Here is a 14,423-nt window from a genome sequence, read left to right on the forward strand (position 1 = left end):
ATTTCCTTTTTGTTTTGTTTTTTTTTTCCCATCATCCAAACACACGGTAAAAGAAATTACAGTTGTCTAAAAGGGTTAAAAACCTTTTTAATCTTGTGGTCATTTGGATTCTACGGATACCCATTTGAGTTTTTGCCATGAATTCGCGAGCAAGAAATGCATTCAGACAGTTGCTACGGAGGCGACTCAAGTTTTCGTTTACTAATTATCACACCACACAAGGTAGGTAAAAAAAAAAATAGCTTCCTTTAGAATCCAAACAGTAAAAAGGAGTTCCAATCAAAGTCTGCATCCAACGAACAAGCACGTCCACAGATATCACACGTTACATATACACAAAAGTCTATACTTTCATCTTTATCTTATTTAAACTTGATTACGAAAACCAAAGTAAAAGATGTGGTTCGGTTCAGATAACTCGATGCAGTTAACAACAGTTCCAGATATCAAAACACGCTTACGTATACAAAGTACGAACATCCAATGTCCCGGAAGGACAAGCTTTCAATTCTCAAGCTCCACGGCCCATGCCCTGCTCCTCAGGAGGAATCATAACCAGAACTGGCTGCGCATTGAAACCAGGATGAGGCAGCCTGCGACGGATCTCACGACCTTCCTGGCATAGAGCACATGGATGGCAGAACACATGAGTTGCAAAATCACAGGCAGTCTCACACTGTTCCTGTTGTTGCTCATCATCCACAAAGCTTCCGCAGCAGCCACATGACCTATTAAGTGCCTCACAACTTCCCTGCTCATCACCAAAATATCATAAAAATCACACATTTACTAACTCCTGAATTCTCTGGTAAGATTATAAAAAACAATATATTTGTTCTCTATGTAATGCTTTGAGATGGACAACTAACGTACTTTGTGTTATGATTATCAGATTCGTTGCGAAGCCATAAACAAAACAAAGGTAATAGAGTATAACTGGATCAAAAAAACCCATACGCATTGCAAAAGTTTATATTATAAGCAAAAGTTAACCTACAATTACATACACATTTTGCAAGGGAAAATATAACTTGCCTCTAGGTTGAACTTGCGGCGGATGGCAGTACGGCTAGGATATGAAAACCACGGTGCAAGGAAGTTCCAACCGAAAAAGGTGTTTCCAATCAGATATAGACCAGAGTAAGGCAAACAGTGATTTGCAAATGTCCCAGGAGTAGATCCGAGTCTCTCAGCATTACTTCCATACAACACACAAGGAGCCACACTTCCAAGAAGACCTACCAAAATGACATCAATGTTAGCATGCAAATTGTCCATAGCACGTAGGAGGTCACTGAAAAGTTTATTTATGAATACTATGATCTTATGGCCCCAAACCCTTATTATCAAGTATTAGCAACCCTTTATCCTAGTGTTTCATGTGGGCACACAATTTTTATATTTTCCGGTGGGAAAATAAGTTGGAGATTTCTTGACTAACAGGTTTCTTCACATTACCTGCTTCAATTAAATGTCTTGGCCCAAACAAAAGATATTGAACAAGCACTTTCTTTTAATTAACCACTCATGTTTTCTGAAATTTAGGGACTAGATTAATTTCAGTTTTTGATATAATGCTAAGCAACAAACCTTAAGCTATAAGAATTGAAGAGTATCCATTACAGAAAAAGAAAAAACAAGGTAACGACATATGATCGATGAAAAATCATCAAGACAATAAACAAAAAAAAAGCTATTTCCTAGTGTAATCCATCAAGAACAAATACCAAATTGCAGAATGGTACATCCAAGAACACATTCTGGCCATTCAGGTTCATGCTACCGCTTGGGGTCCGTATAGTAATCAAGAAGATGCATAACTATTCCAGAAAGTTTGCAAAACCCCCTCTTCTTTATTAAGCAAGAAAGGCGTGGCTTAAACCGTTCAACACAAGGAACCTAGCCACTGAATTCTAAAATTTTCATTAATTATAGTATATATCTAATCCAATAAACAGAAATAGCAATGCAGAATTAATCGAAAAGATGTCATGCGATAATTATTGAGCTAATTTAGCATAATTTCGTATACACAACGGCAATTAAACCAATCTGACATCGAAAATTGAAGAAATCAAAGCTAATTAAACCAATATGTCATTGAAAATCGAAGAAATCAAAGCTACTGAGGTTACAATACAACACAGAAATCCAAACATTGCACAATTCCAAACCGTTAATTCGAGAAAACTAAAAGAAAAAACTTACAAACTTCAAGATCGCTGCTACAGAATTCATCATTGCGGCCAAGACAGGCAAGGAGGCTGGAGTCCCACTGGGCCCGGCCCATGGGCTCACCCATCACGCTCCCGTGCCCCAACGGCAGCCCATCGGCGGTCCACGCGCACCCATTACCACCGCCATTCACATGCCCCATCTCCGTGGGAGATTTCTCCGGCGACTGAGTCTCCGGCAAGGCCTTGGCGGGCTTCTCAGTATCATTCTGGGTCTCCTCGAATTGCTTGCCCAGAAGCGGGTTCGATTCCTCCTGGACATTATTCTCCCTGTTGTTGCTCGCCATGATTGATCACAGAGAGAATCAGAAACCCTAGAAATCGAATCGCAGAGAAAGAGAGAGATAGATTGAATTTTGAACCCTAAAATTGGATCGACGGAATGAAAGGGGGACAAAACGTGTTGTCTCAATACGTCTCAAACCCGTCGGCAGCCATCGACCAAACCGCGTCAACAGCGTAATTGTAATTTACGTTCGTCCACGTCACACCACAGTCTACGCCGTTACGTGGTTTTGATCTGCTGTGGTAGCTTCTAGAGTCATAAACCTTATGCAGTTTTAAATTCTTGCCACGTACACCATCTCCAACTACCATCCTATTGCATGGCAAAGAACTAGCGGACGGCGTATGTAATAGATGTTTTAACGAATACGTTAAGAATTTTGGGTACCTTAAGGAAGAAGAAATCATCCAAATAGATGTTTTGTTTTAGTGAAATCCAGATTAAAGAATTAGTTTGACATCTTTTAAATTCATTTAAGAAAGAATTTTCTACATTGGAAGATCATAATTACTAGTATTAGGTTTTTTTTTCTTTTTTTTCTTTTAGTACCAATTATGTATATTTGGTGTTAAGCTTGTCATCTACGAAAATTGAATCTACAAAAACACAATAGGTTGGTTGACGATAATAATTTGGTGACCAACTCATCATCTACGAAAACTAAATCTAACACCCCCCCCCCCCAACTTATAAGTAGAATGAAATAACACTAGACTATAATACTAAATGACAAATACTTAATTTGAGTTTGATTGGTTTTTTTTTAGATAATCCAAAATCTGCAAAGTTAAAGTTTAACAAGAGGTGGGTTTCATATTCCTAATCTCTCTTCTTCTTTTATTTTTATTTATTTTTATTTTTTTTATTTAAGGTCAACTAGTGGCAAGCCACAGTTATTCACTCCTTCTGTGCCTAGAGAGGCTATGGGAAATTTCACTGTGCCCGTGGCCACATTTTACCAATTAAGTTAAATTATAGTTGGATTAAGATGGAAAATAGTAAATTGTATTAAAAAAAAAAAATAGAAGGCTACAAACATACAATAACTGTTCTCTAGGTTGGAAGCCCATCTGCACAAGTTGATGCATTACCCTAATTTGTTGATTCAACATCTCTCCAAGTCTATCGCCACTTGCAACAGAATATCGACCGAAGTTTAAGGAGTAATCCCAGATCTTCTTATCTTGTACAATCCTCTAGAAGTGGTATGATGAATGTTTATAAACGAAGGAATCATTCCTTCAGACAACTCATTCAACGTGAAATTTTCTTTGGTATTGTTATTTCTCCCGCATAGTAATGAATAATCTAACGACATTAGAGAGTTCGATAAAGTGATTTCCTTTAATATTTGAGCTTGATACATCACCATCATATAGTTTTCTTGTTATTCAGTACAATTGATATATATCTGCATATTAGCTAGGGTTTGTTTTGTCAACTGACCCTCTTGTTAGAACCAGAAACTTGCAAAGAATTTCTGTAATGCAAAGTTCAAAAGCTTACAAAAAACCAGGGAGAATTCTTATTAGATGGAAAGCAATTATCATGGCTATTAAATAACCTTACACTTGAATAGAAATGAAAGCAACTGCCCATGATTTTATAGGTCCTATAATCGTGGTAAAGACTACGTCAAAACAGGAAAATGCAACTTGTCCCTCAAGTATAGGGATTATTGGACTCCTACGTGATTAACAACCCTAAAAACTAGGAACCCTAGCAGTAAACCTTATCAGTTAACGGCTAGAAAACTCAACAACTTCAACATCCTCCCTTAAACTGAACCACAGATATTCAGTTTACTCCTGGAAACTTGCAAACACCCAGCAAATCTCACATCTTCAGAAACATATCGACTTTTAGTGGTTTTGTTAAGACATCTGCAACTTGTTCTTGAGATGAACATTGCACCAACTCTAAAACTCCATTCTTGACCAAGTCTTGAAGGAAATGAAACCTTACATCAATATGTTTGCTTCTACGATGCATCACAGGATTCCTTGAAAGTTTGATAGTAAAAACATTATCGCAATACACCAAGGTTTAACTATATTGCTCCTAATTAATACTCTTCACGATCCTTCTTAACCAAACAACTTGGCGTGCACTCGATGCTGCTGCTATGAACTCTGCTTTAGTAGTGGATAAAGTAACTACTGGCTGCTTCTTTGAGGACCAAAAAAAACACCCGAACTCATCATAAATACATAACCTAAGGTGATCTTCCTATCATCTTGATCACTTGCATAGTCACTATCGGTGTACCCAATAAGTTCCTCATTTATTCCCTTCTTGTAGAGTATCCCTAAATCAACAGTCCATTTAACGTACATTAGCTCTTTTTGCTTCCTGCAAGTGAGCCTCAGTTGGACACTCCATGTATCGACTGATCAAACTCACAATGAACATTAAATCGGGACGTGTGGCTGTTAGATACATGAGGCTTCCTACCATCTATTTGTAAACAGTGTTATCCACTTCTATTCCTCCTTCATTCTTTATGAGTTTGAAACCAGGAACCACAGGATATAGTACTGGGTTGCACTGATCCATGTTGAACCTCTCAAAGACCTCTTGAGCATACTTTCTTTGACCGATAAGATCCCATCAGAACCTTGTATTACTTCAATACCAAGGAAATATCTCATTTTTCCAAGGTCAGTCATGTCGAACTCAAACATCATAGACTTCTTAAATTGTTCAAACATTATTTCATCATTACTAGTGAAAATAAGATCATCAACATAAAGGCACACTATCAAGATCTTACCTCCCCCCGCTATCTTGATGAACAAAGTATGCCCATAAGGGCATTTGTTGAATCCTTCCTTGATCAAATATGACTATATACGACTATACCAGGCTCGGGGGGCCTGCTTAAGTCCATATAAAGCCTTTTTGAGTCGATACACCTTTGACTCCTGCCCCTTTTGTTCATATCCGAGTGGCTGATCAACAAACACTTCTTCATCTATCTCCCCATGCAGAAATGCAGACTTGACATTAAGCTGATAGATTACCTAGTTCTTTTGCGCATCAAGAGAAATTACCATTCGAATGGTGTCTAGACGAGTAATTATGCGAATACCTCTGCATAGTCGATCCCATATTGTTAACAGTAACCTTTAGCAACTAGTCGAGCTTTATACTTATCCACCCACTTTACTCCAATAGTTTTTCCTCCTGGTGGCAGCTTCATTAATTCCCACATATTGTTCTTCTCGATGGCTTGAATCTCCTGATTCATAGCTTGTCTCCATTTCTCAGACTTCATCGCATCTTCGAAGGTTGTAGGATCTTGATCAATGAATAATGCCAAGTGAGCCATGCCATCATTTTCTTCATCAGATAAGCCCTGACCTGTTTCATAATCCCTCATCCAAATTGGTGGTCTTTGAGTTCGTCCCATGCGAGGTGAGATTTCGTTAATTTGACTGTCCTCTTCAACCATCAAGCCATTGTAATCAGACTCAGTTTCAGTTTCTTCTATAACTTCATTACTTTCAGACTCGGGATCACTTACCACCCTTAGAGTGCTATTTTCTTCATCAGTATCCCACTCGAGATCTGCCACTATAACTTCCTTGTGATTGTCATCCCAACTTCATTGTTGATCATCTTCAAACACAACATCTCGGCTTATAATTATTTTCTATAAGACAAGATCAAACAATCGATAAGCCTTAGATTCCTCACTTACCCCAAGCAATATGCATTTACAACTCCTGGCATCGAGCTTCACCCTTTTGTTATCAGGTACGTGAGCATGACCAATGCATCCAAAAATTTTGAAATGATCCACAGATGGTTTGCGTCTGTTCTATGCCTCCTTAGGTGTCTTGTTCCTGACGACAAGAGTAGGGCATCGATTTAACACATGTACTGCCCAATTTATTGATTCAGGCCAAAAGGTTTTGGGGATTTGCTTAGCTAGCAACATGCTTCGCACCATGTTCATGATGGTGCGATTCTTCTTTTCTGCCACACCGTTCTGTTGAGGGGTATAGGCTGCAGTTAATTGCCTACGAATCTCATTCTCTTGACAAAAATTTGCAAACTCATGCGAGGTGAATTCTCCTCCTCGATCTGTCATCAGGCTTTTTATAAATGCCCCAGTTTCTTTCTCTACCCGTGCTTTGTAGGATTTGAACATACCTAATGCTTCTGACTTCTCCACCAAGAAGTAAACCCATGTTTTTCTGCTGAAATCGTCTATAAAGGTGATAAGATACCTTTTATTGCTGTTTGAGATAGGGTTAATTGGTCCGCATATGTCAGCATGCACCAATTGAAGTACCTTGGAGGCTTTCCATAGACTTTCGTTGGGAAATGGATCTCGGCGTTGTCTGCCTACCAAACAATCTTCACACACCCTTTGAGAGGCTGCGAACTGAGGTAATCCCTCCACCATTTGCTTCTGTTAAAGTACTTGAAGCCCATTCCAACTAAAAGGCCCATAGCGACAATGCCAAAGTCGTGCTTAATCAGTGGTTTGAGACGAAAGACATTTTTGTTCCTTTGGTGGACATCGAGCCAACACTGCAAACATTATATTATAACTCATTTTAGTCTCCATGATTAGACCTCTCTCAAAGTGAAAGATCCTGCACCTTCCATGTTGGATAAGTACTATAAGTCCCTTCTCTTGCAATTGACCGATACTGAACAAATTATTCTTCAAATCTGGCACGTAGAACACACATGTGATCACATGTATAATGCCATTCACCTCCATTCGCATGTTTCCCGTGCCTTTCACAGCCAAACTTGAATCATTTCCAAGCTTCACCGATTCTCTGAAACTGATGTCAAACTCACTAAACAGGTCTTTCTTGCCACACATATGATTGCTGCACCCAGAGTTAAGAAACCATATGTGCTCCATTGTTGCCTCCTTGAACTCCACAAGTGACATCAACAGCATCTCTTCCTTTGTCTCCGCATAATTCGCCTTCTCTTCCTTAGGTTTCTTAGGGCACTCCCACTGAAAGTGCCCTAGTTCATGACAGTTATAGCATTCTAGGGTTGACTTGTCGAACCCTAGCTTTCCTCGTCCTCGTCCTCTTCCTCTTCTTCGATAACTTCCTCGACCTCGTCCTCCTTGCTGGACTCCATGAGTAACTTGGAATGCCTGTTCATCCTTCATATGTCGGCTTATCCTTTGCTCGTGCACCAAAAGACTACCTTGGAGTTCGTCTATAAATATGATATCTAGGTCATTCGATTCCTCAATCAAACAGACAACATAGTCGTATTTCGAAGTCATAGACCTCAAAATTTTCTCGATGATCAGCACATCATCCATCTTCTCTCCGTGAGTTCTCATCTTGTTAGCTATGACAAGTGTTCTTCCAAAATAGTCATTGACTATTTCTCCATTCTTCATGTGCAGCACCTCAAACTTCTTGCGAAGAGCCTGCAATTGAGCACGTTTTACACGTGCAATTCCTTGATATTTCTGTTGCAAGGAGTCCTATATGTCCTTTACCGTGTCCTTCTTCAGAATGGCCTCCAATATTGACCGATCTATGGCTTGGAACAAATAGTTCTTGGCCGTCAAATCCTTCAGCTTCAGTTCATCTAAAGTCTTCTTCTGTGCTACACCGGAATCCGATCCTCCTCCTGCAGTAGTGATCCCAACCTCCACCAAGTTCCAATACTCTTTGGAACGAAGGAAATTCTCCATTAACATACTCCAATGGTCGTAGTGTCCACCAAGCCTTAGAATAGCTGGTTGCACGAAACTATTCTTAGACGCCATGGTTTTGTTTCTTCACTCGATCACCTAGGTTGCAAGCTTTCGATCAGGCCCCGTAACTTGGCTCTGGTACTAGATGTTGGAACCAGAAACTTGCAAAGAATCTGTAATGCAAAGTTCAAAAGCTTAACAAAAACCAGGGAAAATTCTTATTAGATGGAAAGCAATTATCATGGCTATTAAATAGCCTTACACTTGATCATAAATGAAAGAAATTGCCCAAGATTTTACAAGTCCTATAATCGTGGTAAAGACTACGTCAAAACAAGAAAATGCAACTTGTCCCTCAAGTATAAGGATTATTGGACTCCTACGTGATTAACAACCCAAAAACTAGGAACCCTAGCAGTAAACCCTATCAGTTAACGGCTAGAAAACTCAACAACTTCAACACCTCTTGAATCTTGATACATATTAAGAGACAGTCTTGTATGTATTTAGTAAGAGGTAATGCTATTGATTGGTCTCCCTTGTCAAAGCTTTCTTACTCATGGCTCTTGTTGATGTGCATGGTAAAACTTAATGAAATCGATGCCACAAAAGAGAAAACTTACATATGATTACAATACATTACTAGATCGAGGCTCATCCTGGCCCAGTGCGAACAACATCTCTGTTTAGAGCCCGAATTTGATTGGAGTAGCAGATATATAGGTCTATAAAAAAAGTACGTAATTTTCCTTTACAGCTGAGATAAAGAGAGAAAATACAGAGCCTTTGAGTCTTCTTCGCGACACCACCACTTGGCCACCATCGTTTGTCGACCTACCCAATGGTCCCAAGCCCAATCCAAGGATTCTCACCGACCAAATGGTCCAAATCTGAGAGTCCCGACTCCCAATCCCTCCGACCAAACAGCAAAACCCCTCTCCTCCAACTGCAAAACCACCCCTTCTCATCTGAGTTCGAGGCTCCAACTGGCAATTGCAAAACTCCTCTATGTCAACCAAAACCCCTCTCTTCTAAGGCTTCACAGTCCGACTACAAAATCCCTCTCTTCTAAATCTCATATTGGCCATTGGTTTCATGGTTTGCTAACTTGGTTTGTTATCAGGTAAATTTCCGTTTCTACAATTGAAATGCGTGATAAATTGATAATTGATATGTTGGTCTGGTAATATGAAAAGAAAAGGATAAATAAATTGCCGACAATTTAAAAGAATCTCTTAATAATCTTTTTTCTATAAAGAATGAGTCGGTTGAAAATTTGATAGAAAGTGATATTGGTGAAGAGTTACAAAATGTTGGTGATGAGTCTGATGATCATGAAAATGATGGTAATGTAGAGAAAAATGCAGGTGTGACCATTTTGAATATAGAGGAAAAGATTAAATCTTCAAAACATGTATTCCCTTTAAACATTTATGATCTAAGAGTTTGGGATCATCTTAATGCATAAATGAGAGAAATACTTGTAGAAAACAAGCCAATTAGAGAAAGTAATCTCACTTATCCTAAAGATAACCTCTCTAGATAATTTTCTTAAAGGTTGACATTTCAAGGAGTTTGGAGTCGCTGTATATGATTTTGCTTTTGATCGTCGGGCTTTAGGTACTATGCCACCCTGTTGTATGTTTTTTCTTCTTCAAGTAATATAATATGTGTGAAAGGGCTTAACCACCCCCCCCCCCCCCACCCCAAAGAAAAAAAAAAACCTTCGACTGGGTTCCTCTCTTCAAATATATATTTTTAATAGATATTCGTGTTTTGAAAAAGAAAAAAAAACATTTTAAGCATTCACTCCGAAGACCAAAAAACTCAAGGACTGCCCTGATTAAATCAATATGCCATATAATGATGAGTTTGTTCTATTTAAATCATTCTCCAAAAAATCCATCGCTTACTCACTTTCTTTCTCAACAGTTGCATGCCATGCTTGCTTACTAAAAAAATGGATCAAAAGGTGGTGAAGGGCCAAAGGATTCACCATTTTTATTCTTTTAATATATAAACATATTTTTTTGTACAATTATATTTATTGGATATAATGTGGACTAGTTTTATAAGAGCATTTTCAAATGAGATGTCAAAAAGAGCATTTTCAAATGAGATGTCAAAAAGTTCATATTAGTAATAACAGTAAAGAAGACAATATTAGTGTTTTTTAACTAAAATTCCAATTTTTATGTAGTATGGCCTGTATTGACAACAACTTCAAATTCATTTTTAATTGATTAATAAATGTTTTTTAATCATTTTTATTTATTTTTTGTTTTAAAAATATTTATTACAAGTATAAAAGATATATAATGCAATAAATAATAGTTTATTGATATATCTGGTGGAGAAAAGAACTTTAAAATGATAAAAGTGCCACATAGGCTTTCAAATTTAAATTTTCTATTTTAAATTTGACATCTTTGGGAGAAATTATTCAGTATGCCAAGTATACAGCCTGGTACACTAAATGACATACACAAGTGATTGAATTTTTTTTTTTCAAATATTCAACTACTTGTATTATGTCACTTAGTGTGCTGGCCTATTTTGCCGACACATTGAAAAACTCACCTTCTTTGAAGATGCTCTAAATAGCTTTTTTTTTTTTTTTTTTTGGAAAACTAGACATTTTATTCCAGGACCAAAGGCCAAGCAAAGATACAAAGAGATCCACTAACTAGTACAAAACAAAACATCGGACCTCAAAAGCACACACCAAAGAGCTCAAAACAAGAACAAGTGGGGCCCAGTACAAACATAGACACATCCAGAACACCCTAGAACCGTGCAGTCACCGCCGTCGTCGGAAATCTCCAAAGCCACCATCACCAGCCGCCTAGCGAACCAACCAACCAAAACCCTTGGAAGGAAGGAAACCATTGCTCTAGCGCCCTGCAAACAACACCACAAAAGCCACTCCCACAAAACCAAGGAATCCAATGGGAAAACACAACCCACCGGAGACAGAGCCAATAAAGGCAAAGACGAGGAAGGAGGTGGATGCGAACACCCGAGTCAGAGCTCTACTCACCTTCCAATAAACCTGTGACACACCCTGGTAAAGAGATGGGAGTGCACAACGTGGTTTCGTGAGGGAAGGGAGCGAAGTGTTCTGAGAAGGATGGAAGGAAACAAAGTGAGAAGAGAAGAAGATGGAAGGATCGAAAGGGAATCGGAGTTTGGAGCTCAGATTGGTAAAATTGACAGGAATAGGGGATGGAGGACAAGAGACCGGGAATGAAAGCAGCGAAAAACACAAAAACAAGAAAAGAAAAAGAAAAAACAGGGGGTTGCCACCAACCCTAGTCATAGCTAGGGCCGACGACAAGAGGGAGACCGGAAACGGAAGTGAGACTCGCATAGACGGCGGAAAAAGCTCTCGAAGAGAGAGAAGTGCTCTCGAAAATGTTCGGATCCTAGCGCTGCTTAGATGCTCTAAATAGCTAGGTTGAGAAAATTGGGAAGCATTAAATTTGGAGGAACTAGCTGCAAGTCCTGTGGTTCCCCAAGCGGCATCCAACTGCTGAATCGTAGTAATTAATTATGTGTTACTATCATGCAGATGCAATGCAGTCATGCTACCAAATTACCAGTGTCTCACAACATGCATTATGCATATATTGCTCTACAGGTATATGCACCAAACCGTAACGCAAATTAATGTTCATCCAACCCAGGAAATAAGAGAAATCTAATAATATATGTCGATCCCACTGGCATTCTCAAACCATAACCCTAAACTGTCATACCGCTTAAACTTAGCAAGGTCCACTAAATATAAACATGTCACGCTAGTCCTCACATGAGTTGCCAAATTCAACTATCGTAATGTTGTGCTTTCCAGTCCATCAACCGGACCAAGCAGCGGGGGTTGCTTCAGAAATTAGTAATAGTTCATGACCTTTAATCTATCTATGATGGTGTAACGATCACAATAAAAAGTTTCTCAAAACCACCTGCTAAATTTGTGAAGGAATTCTATTCCAGTACATGTGATTGATAAACTATAGATTGACTTCTTTAATTCTTAGGCGTGATAAATGATAATCACAAGGATAATATATATTCATTGTTCTGAACATATATAAGATCTTGAAGCCCTTCATTTACACAAGGCAATAAAAACATGTAATAAATTAAAGATTGCTATATGTATTTATCTATATATTAATACATATTTAGAATTGATATGTATACTAAAAGGGACCAAATTGAGAACCAAAACTATCACTACTCACACTGTCCAGATCAGTATCTTCATCCATGTACTTTCTTCACCTGCAAAGCAAATTACAACATAAGAGTCCAGAACAAACAAAAAAAATTATATAAAAACATAAAATATCATGCAAATTAAGTTATCAAAAGTTTTAGGATAAAGTACAAAAAACTACCTCAACTATTGGTGTCACGACAATTTCATTCCTCATCTTTTAAAATTGACAATGTCATACCTCATCTTTAGAATTTGGTCCAATGTTATACCTTTCGTTACTTGGCCGTTAACTTTTCAGTTAAATGCTGACGTGGCTTGATCTGGATCCCACTTTCTATTAAAAAATTAATAAATATTATTAAAAACTAAAAAAAAATCATTTAATAATTTTTAAATATTAAAATAATAAAAAAAAGTTAAAATTATATATATATATATATATATATATATATAACCCTTATGTTCGTACCCCTTCCCCCCCCCTCCGCCCCTCTTCTCTCTCTTCTCCCCATCTTCATCTTCTTCTCCCTTCCAGTCCCCTTCCTGTCCCCTTCCTGCAACCCAAAAAAAAAAGAAAAGAAGGAGGAAGAAGAAGGAAGAATAAGAAGAAGAACAAAAAAAAGAAAACCCAAATCTGCAAAAGAAGAAAGAGGAAGAAGGAGGAGGAAGAAGAAGAAGAAGAAAATTAAAAAATAAATAAAAAAAAACCCAGATCCCAATGAGGTGGAATTAGGAACCTTCGTGACCTTCTTCTTCTTCTCCTTCTTCTTCCTCCTCCTTCTTCTTCCTTTTCTTCTTCGCGGGGGGGGGGGGGGGGAGGGGGGGGGTTACTGAGGGTTTTTTTTTTTTTTTTTTTTTAATACTTTTCTTTTAATCTTTAAAAAATATTAAATAATTTTTTTAGTTTTTAATAATAGTTTATTAATTTTTTAATAGAAAGTGGGCCCCGAATCAAGCCATGTCAGCATTTAACTGAAAAGTAAACGGCCAAGTAACGGAAGGTATAACATTGGACCAAATTCTACAGATGAGGTATGACATTGTCAATTTTAAAAGATAAAGTATGAAAGTGTCGTGGCACCAATAGTTAAGGTCATTTTTTGTACTTTACCTTTAAAAGTATATAAGGAGCTTGTGAAATCAAAGTGATCCAATATTTATGTTTTCCCATAAAACTAATTCCTAAAACCTCCTAAATTAAAAAGTGCTGCAAGACAGGTATCAATCAAGTTGGCTAAATCAGCGCTCTGAATTTTCACTCAAATTTGAATCCTCCTCTCTATAATTTATCTTAGATTAATTAAAATATCACTCGCCCCAAAAAGAACTTGATATAAAAATTAAAAGAGCTAATCCAACTAATCTATGTAAGTGCATGAGCTCTTACCTTTCTTCCCATGTTAGCACCTTCAATGCTCTTAGGTTTTGGGGTTGCCATCGCATTTTCTTTGTGGATCAAAGGCAAACGCTTCTTCCCATGAGAGTGACCAGGTGGTGGAACTGATGAGTGAGTCTCCGGACCTCTATAATCGATTTCATAAACCTCAGTATCCATCAAATCCGATTCACCTACTAGAACACAAACCACCAAAAAAATTTACAAATTAGTAGACTTAATTACATATGAGCATTTTACCACACAATTCAAATTAATTTAGGAGAGTGATTCCACTCACCATTTTCTCCGTTTATACATCTTGTTGATTTCTGATATTTAGATTGAACAAATCAAAAGACAGAAATAAACAAGAATGTACGGAGAAAAAACACATGCGGAAACTATTTTCTTTTGATTCAAACCTTTGGAAAAGCAAGGTGTGGCAAGGAGGAAGAGAAAAAGGCAGGTGGTGAAGATTGTAGAGTTCTTGAGCTTCTCCATTTTTCATGCCAATATATGGCTGTCAGAACATAAAATGAGCACTTATATAAGGGAAGAATGAGTTCACGAAAGAAGCAACGCATGATATATGATTTAGTTTTTATTAT

At 37.8% G+C, this 14,423-nt stretch overlaps 2 protein-coding genes across 3 annotated transcripts; both read right to left on the reverse strand.

The window, feature by feature from the left end:
• Window positions 1–231: 231 nt before the first annotated feature.
• On the reverse strand, window positions 232–2,631 carry LOC103934608 (cell number regulator 8). The gene is made up of 3 exons (XM_009344367.3): window positions 2,209–2,631; window positions 1,036–1,238; window positions 232–751 (listed from the first exon to the last, which is right to left on the reverse strand). The coding sequence occupies exons 1-3, from the start codon at window positions 2,519–2,521 to the stop codon at window positions 512–514; spliced, it is 756 nt and encodes a 251-aa protein (XP_009342642.2). The 5' UTR covers window positions 2,522–2,631; the 3' UTR covers window positions 232–511.
• Window positions 2,632–12,217: 9,586 nt separating this feature from the next.
• Window positions 12,218–14,421, reverse strand: LOC103934593. 2 transcript variants are annotated; one of them, XM_048567526.1, is made up of 4 exons: window positions 14,238–14,414; window positions 14,114–14,144; window positions 13,825–14,009; window positions 12,218–12,499 (listed from the first exon to the last, which is right to left on the reverse strand). In XM_048567526.1, exons 1-4 carry the CDS (start codon window positions 14,397–14,399, stop codon window positions 12,479–12,481), a joined length of 399 nt encoding a protein of 132 aa, XP_048423483.1. In that variant the 5' UTR covers window positions 14,400–14,414; the 3' UTR covers window positions 12,218–12,478. The 2 variants fall into 2 exon arrangements, with proteins under 2 accessions (XP_048423483.1, XP_048423482.1); XM_048567525.1 differs by lacking the exon at window positions 12,218–12,499 and adding an exon at window positions 12,713–12,771 and having other exon boundaries at window positions 14,238–14,421.
• Between the last annotated feature and the right edge of the window lie 2 nt (window positions 14,422–14,423).

The sequence above is a fragment of a genome, unplaced genomic scaffold, assembly GCF_019419815.1.
Source record: "Pyrus x bretschneideri cultivar Hongxiangsu unplaced genomic scaffold, Pyrus_bretschneideri_v1 Contig45, whole genome shotgun sequence".
Taxonomy (NCBI): Eukaryota; Viridiplantae; Streptophyta; class Magnoliopsida; order Rosales; family Rosaceae; genus Pyrus; species Pyrus x bretschneideri.

Coding starts and splice junctions, on each gene's coding strand:
- LOC103934593 (XM_048567525.1), bottom strand. CDS start 14,399: ATGCGTTGCTTCTTTCGTGAACTCATTCTTCCCTTATATAAGTGCTCA. Junction 14,145..14,237: donor CACACCTTGCTTTTCCAAAG/GTTTGAATCAAA, acceptor TCTAAATATCAG/AAATCAACAAGATGTATAAA. Junction 12,772..13,824: donor GTGCTAACATGGGAAGAAAG/GTAAGAGCTCAT, acceptor ATTTTTTAATAG/AAAGTGGGATCCAGATCAAG.
- LOC103934608 (XM_009344367.3), bottom strand. CDS start 2,521: ATGGCGAGCAACAACAGGGAGAATAATGTCCAGGAGGAATCGAACCCG. Junction 1,239..2,208: donor TAGCAGCGATCTTGAAGTTT/GTAAGTTTTTTC, acceptor TCATTTTGGTAG/GTCTTCTTGGAAGTGTGGCT. Junction 752..1,035: donor GCCGCAAGTTCAACCTAGAG/GCAAGTTATATT, acceptor GGTGATGAGCAG/GGAAGTTGTGAGGCACTTAA.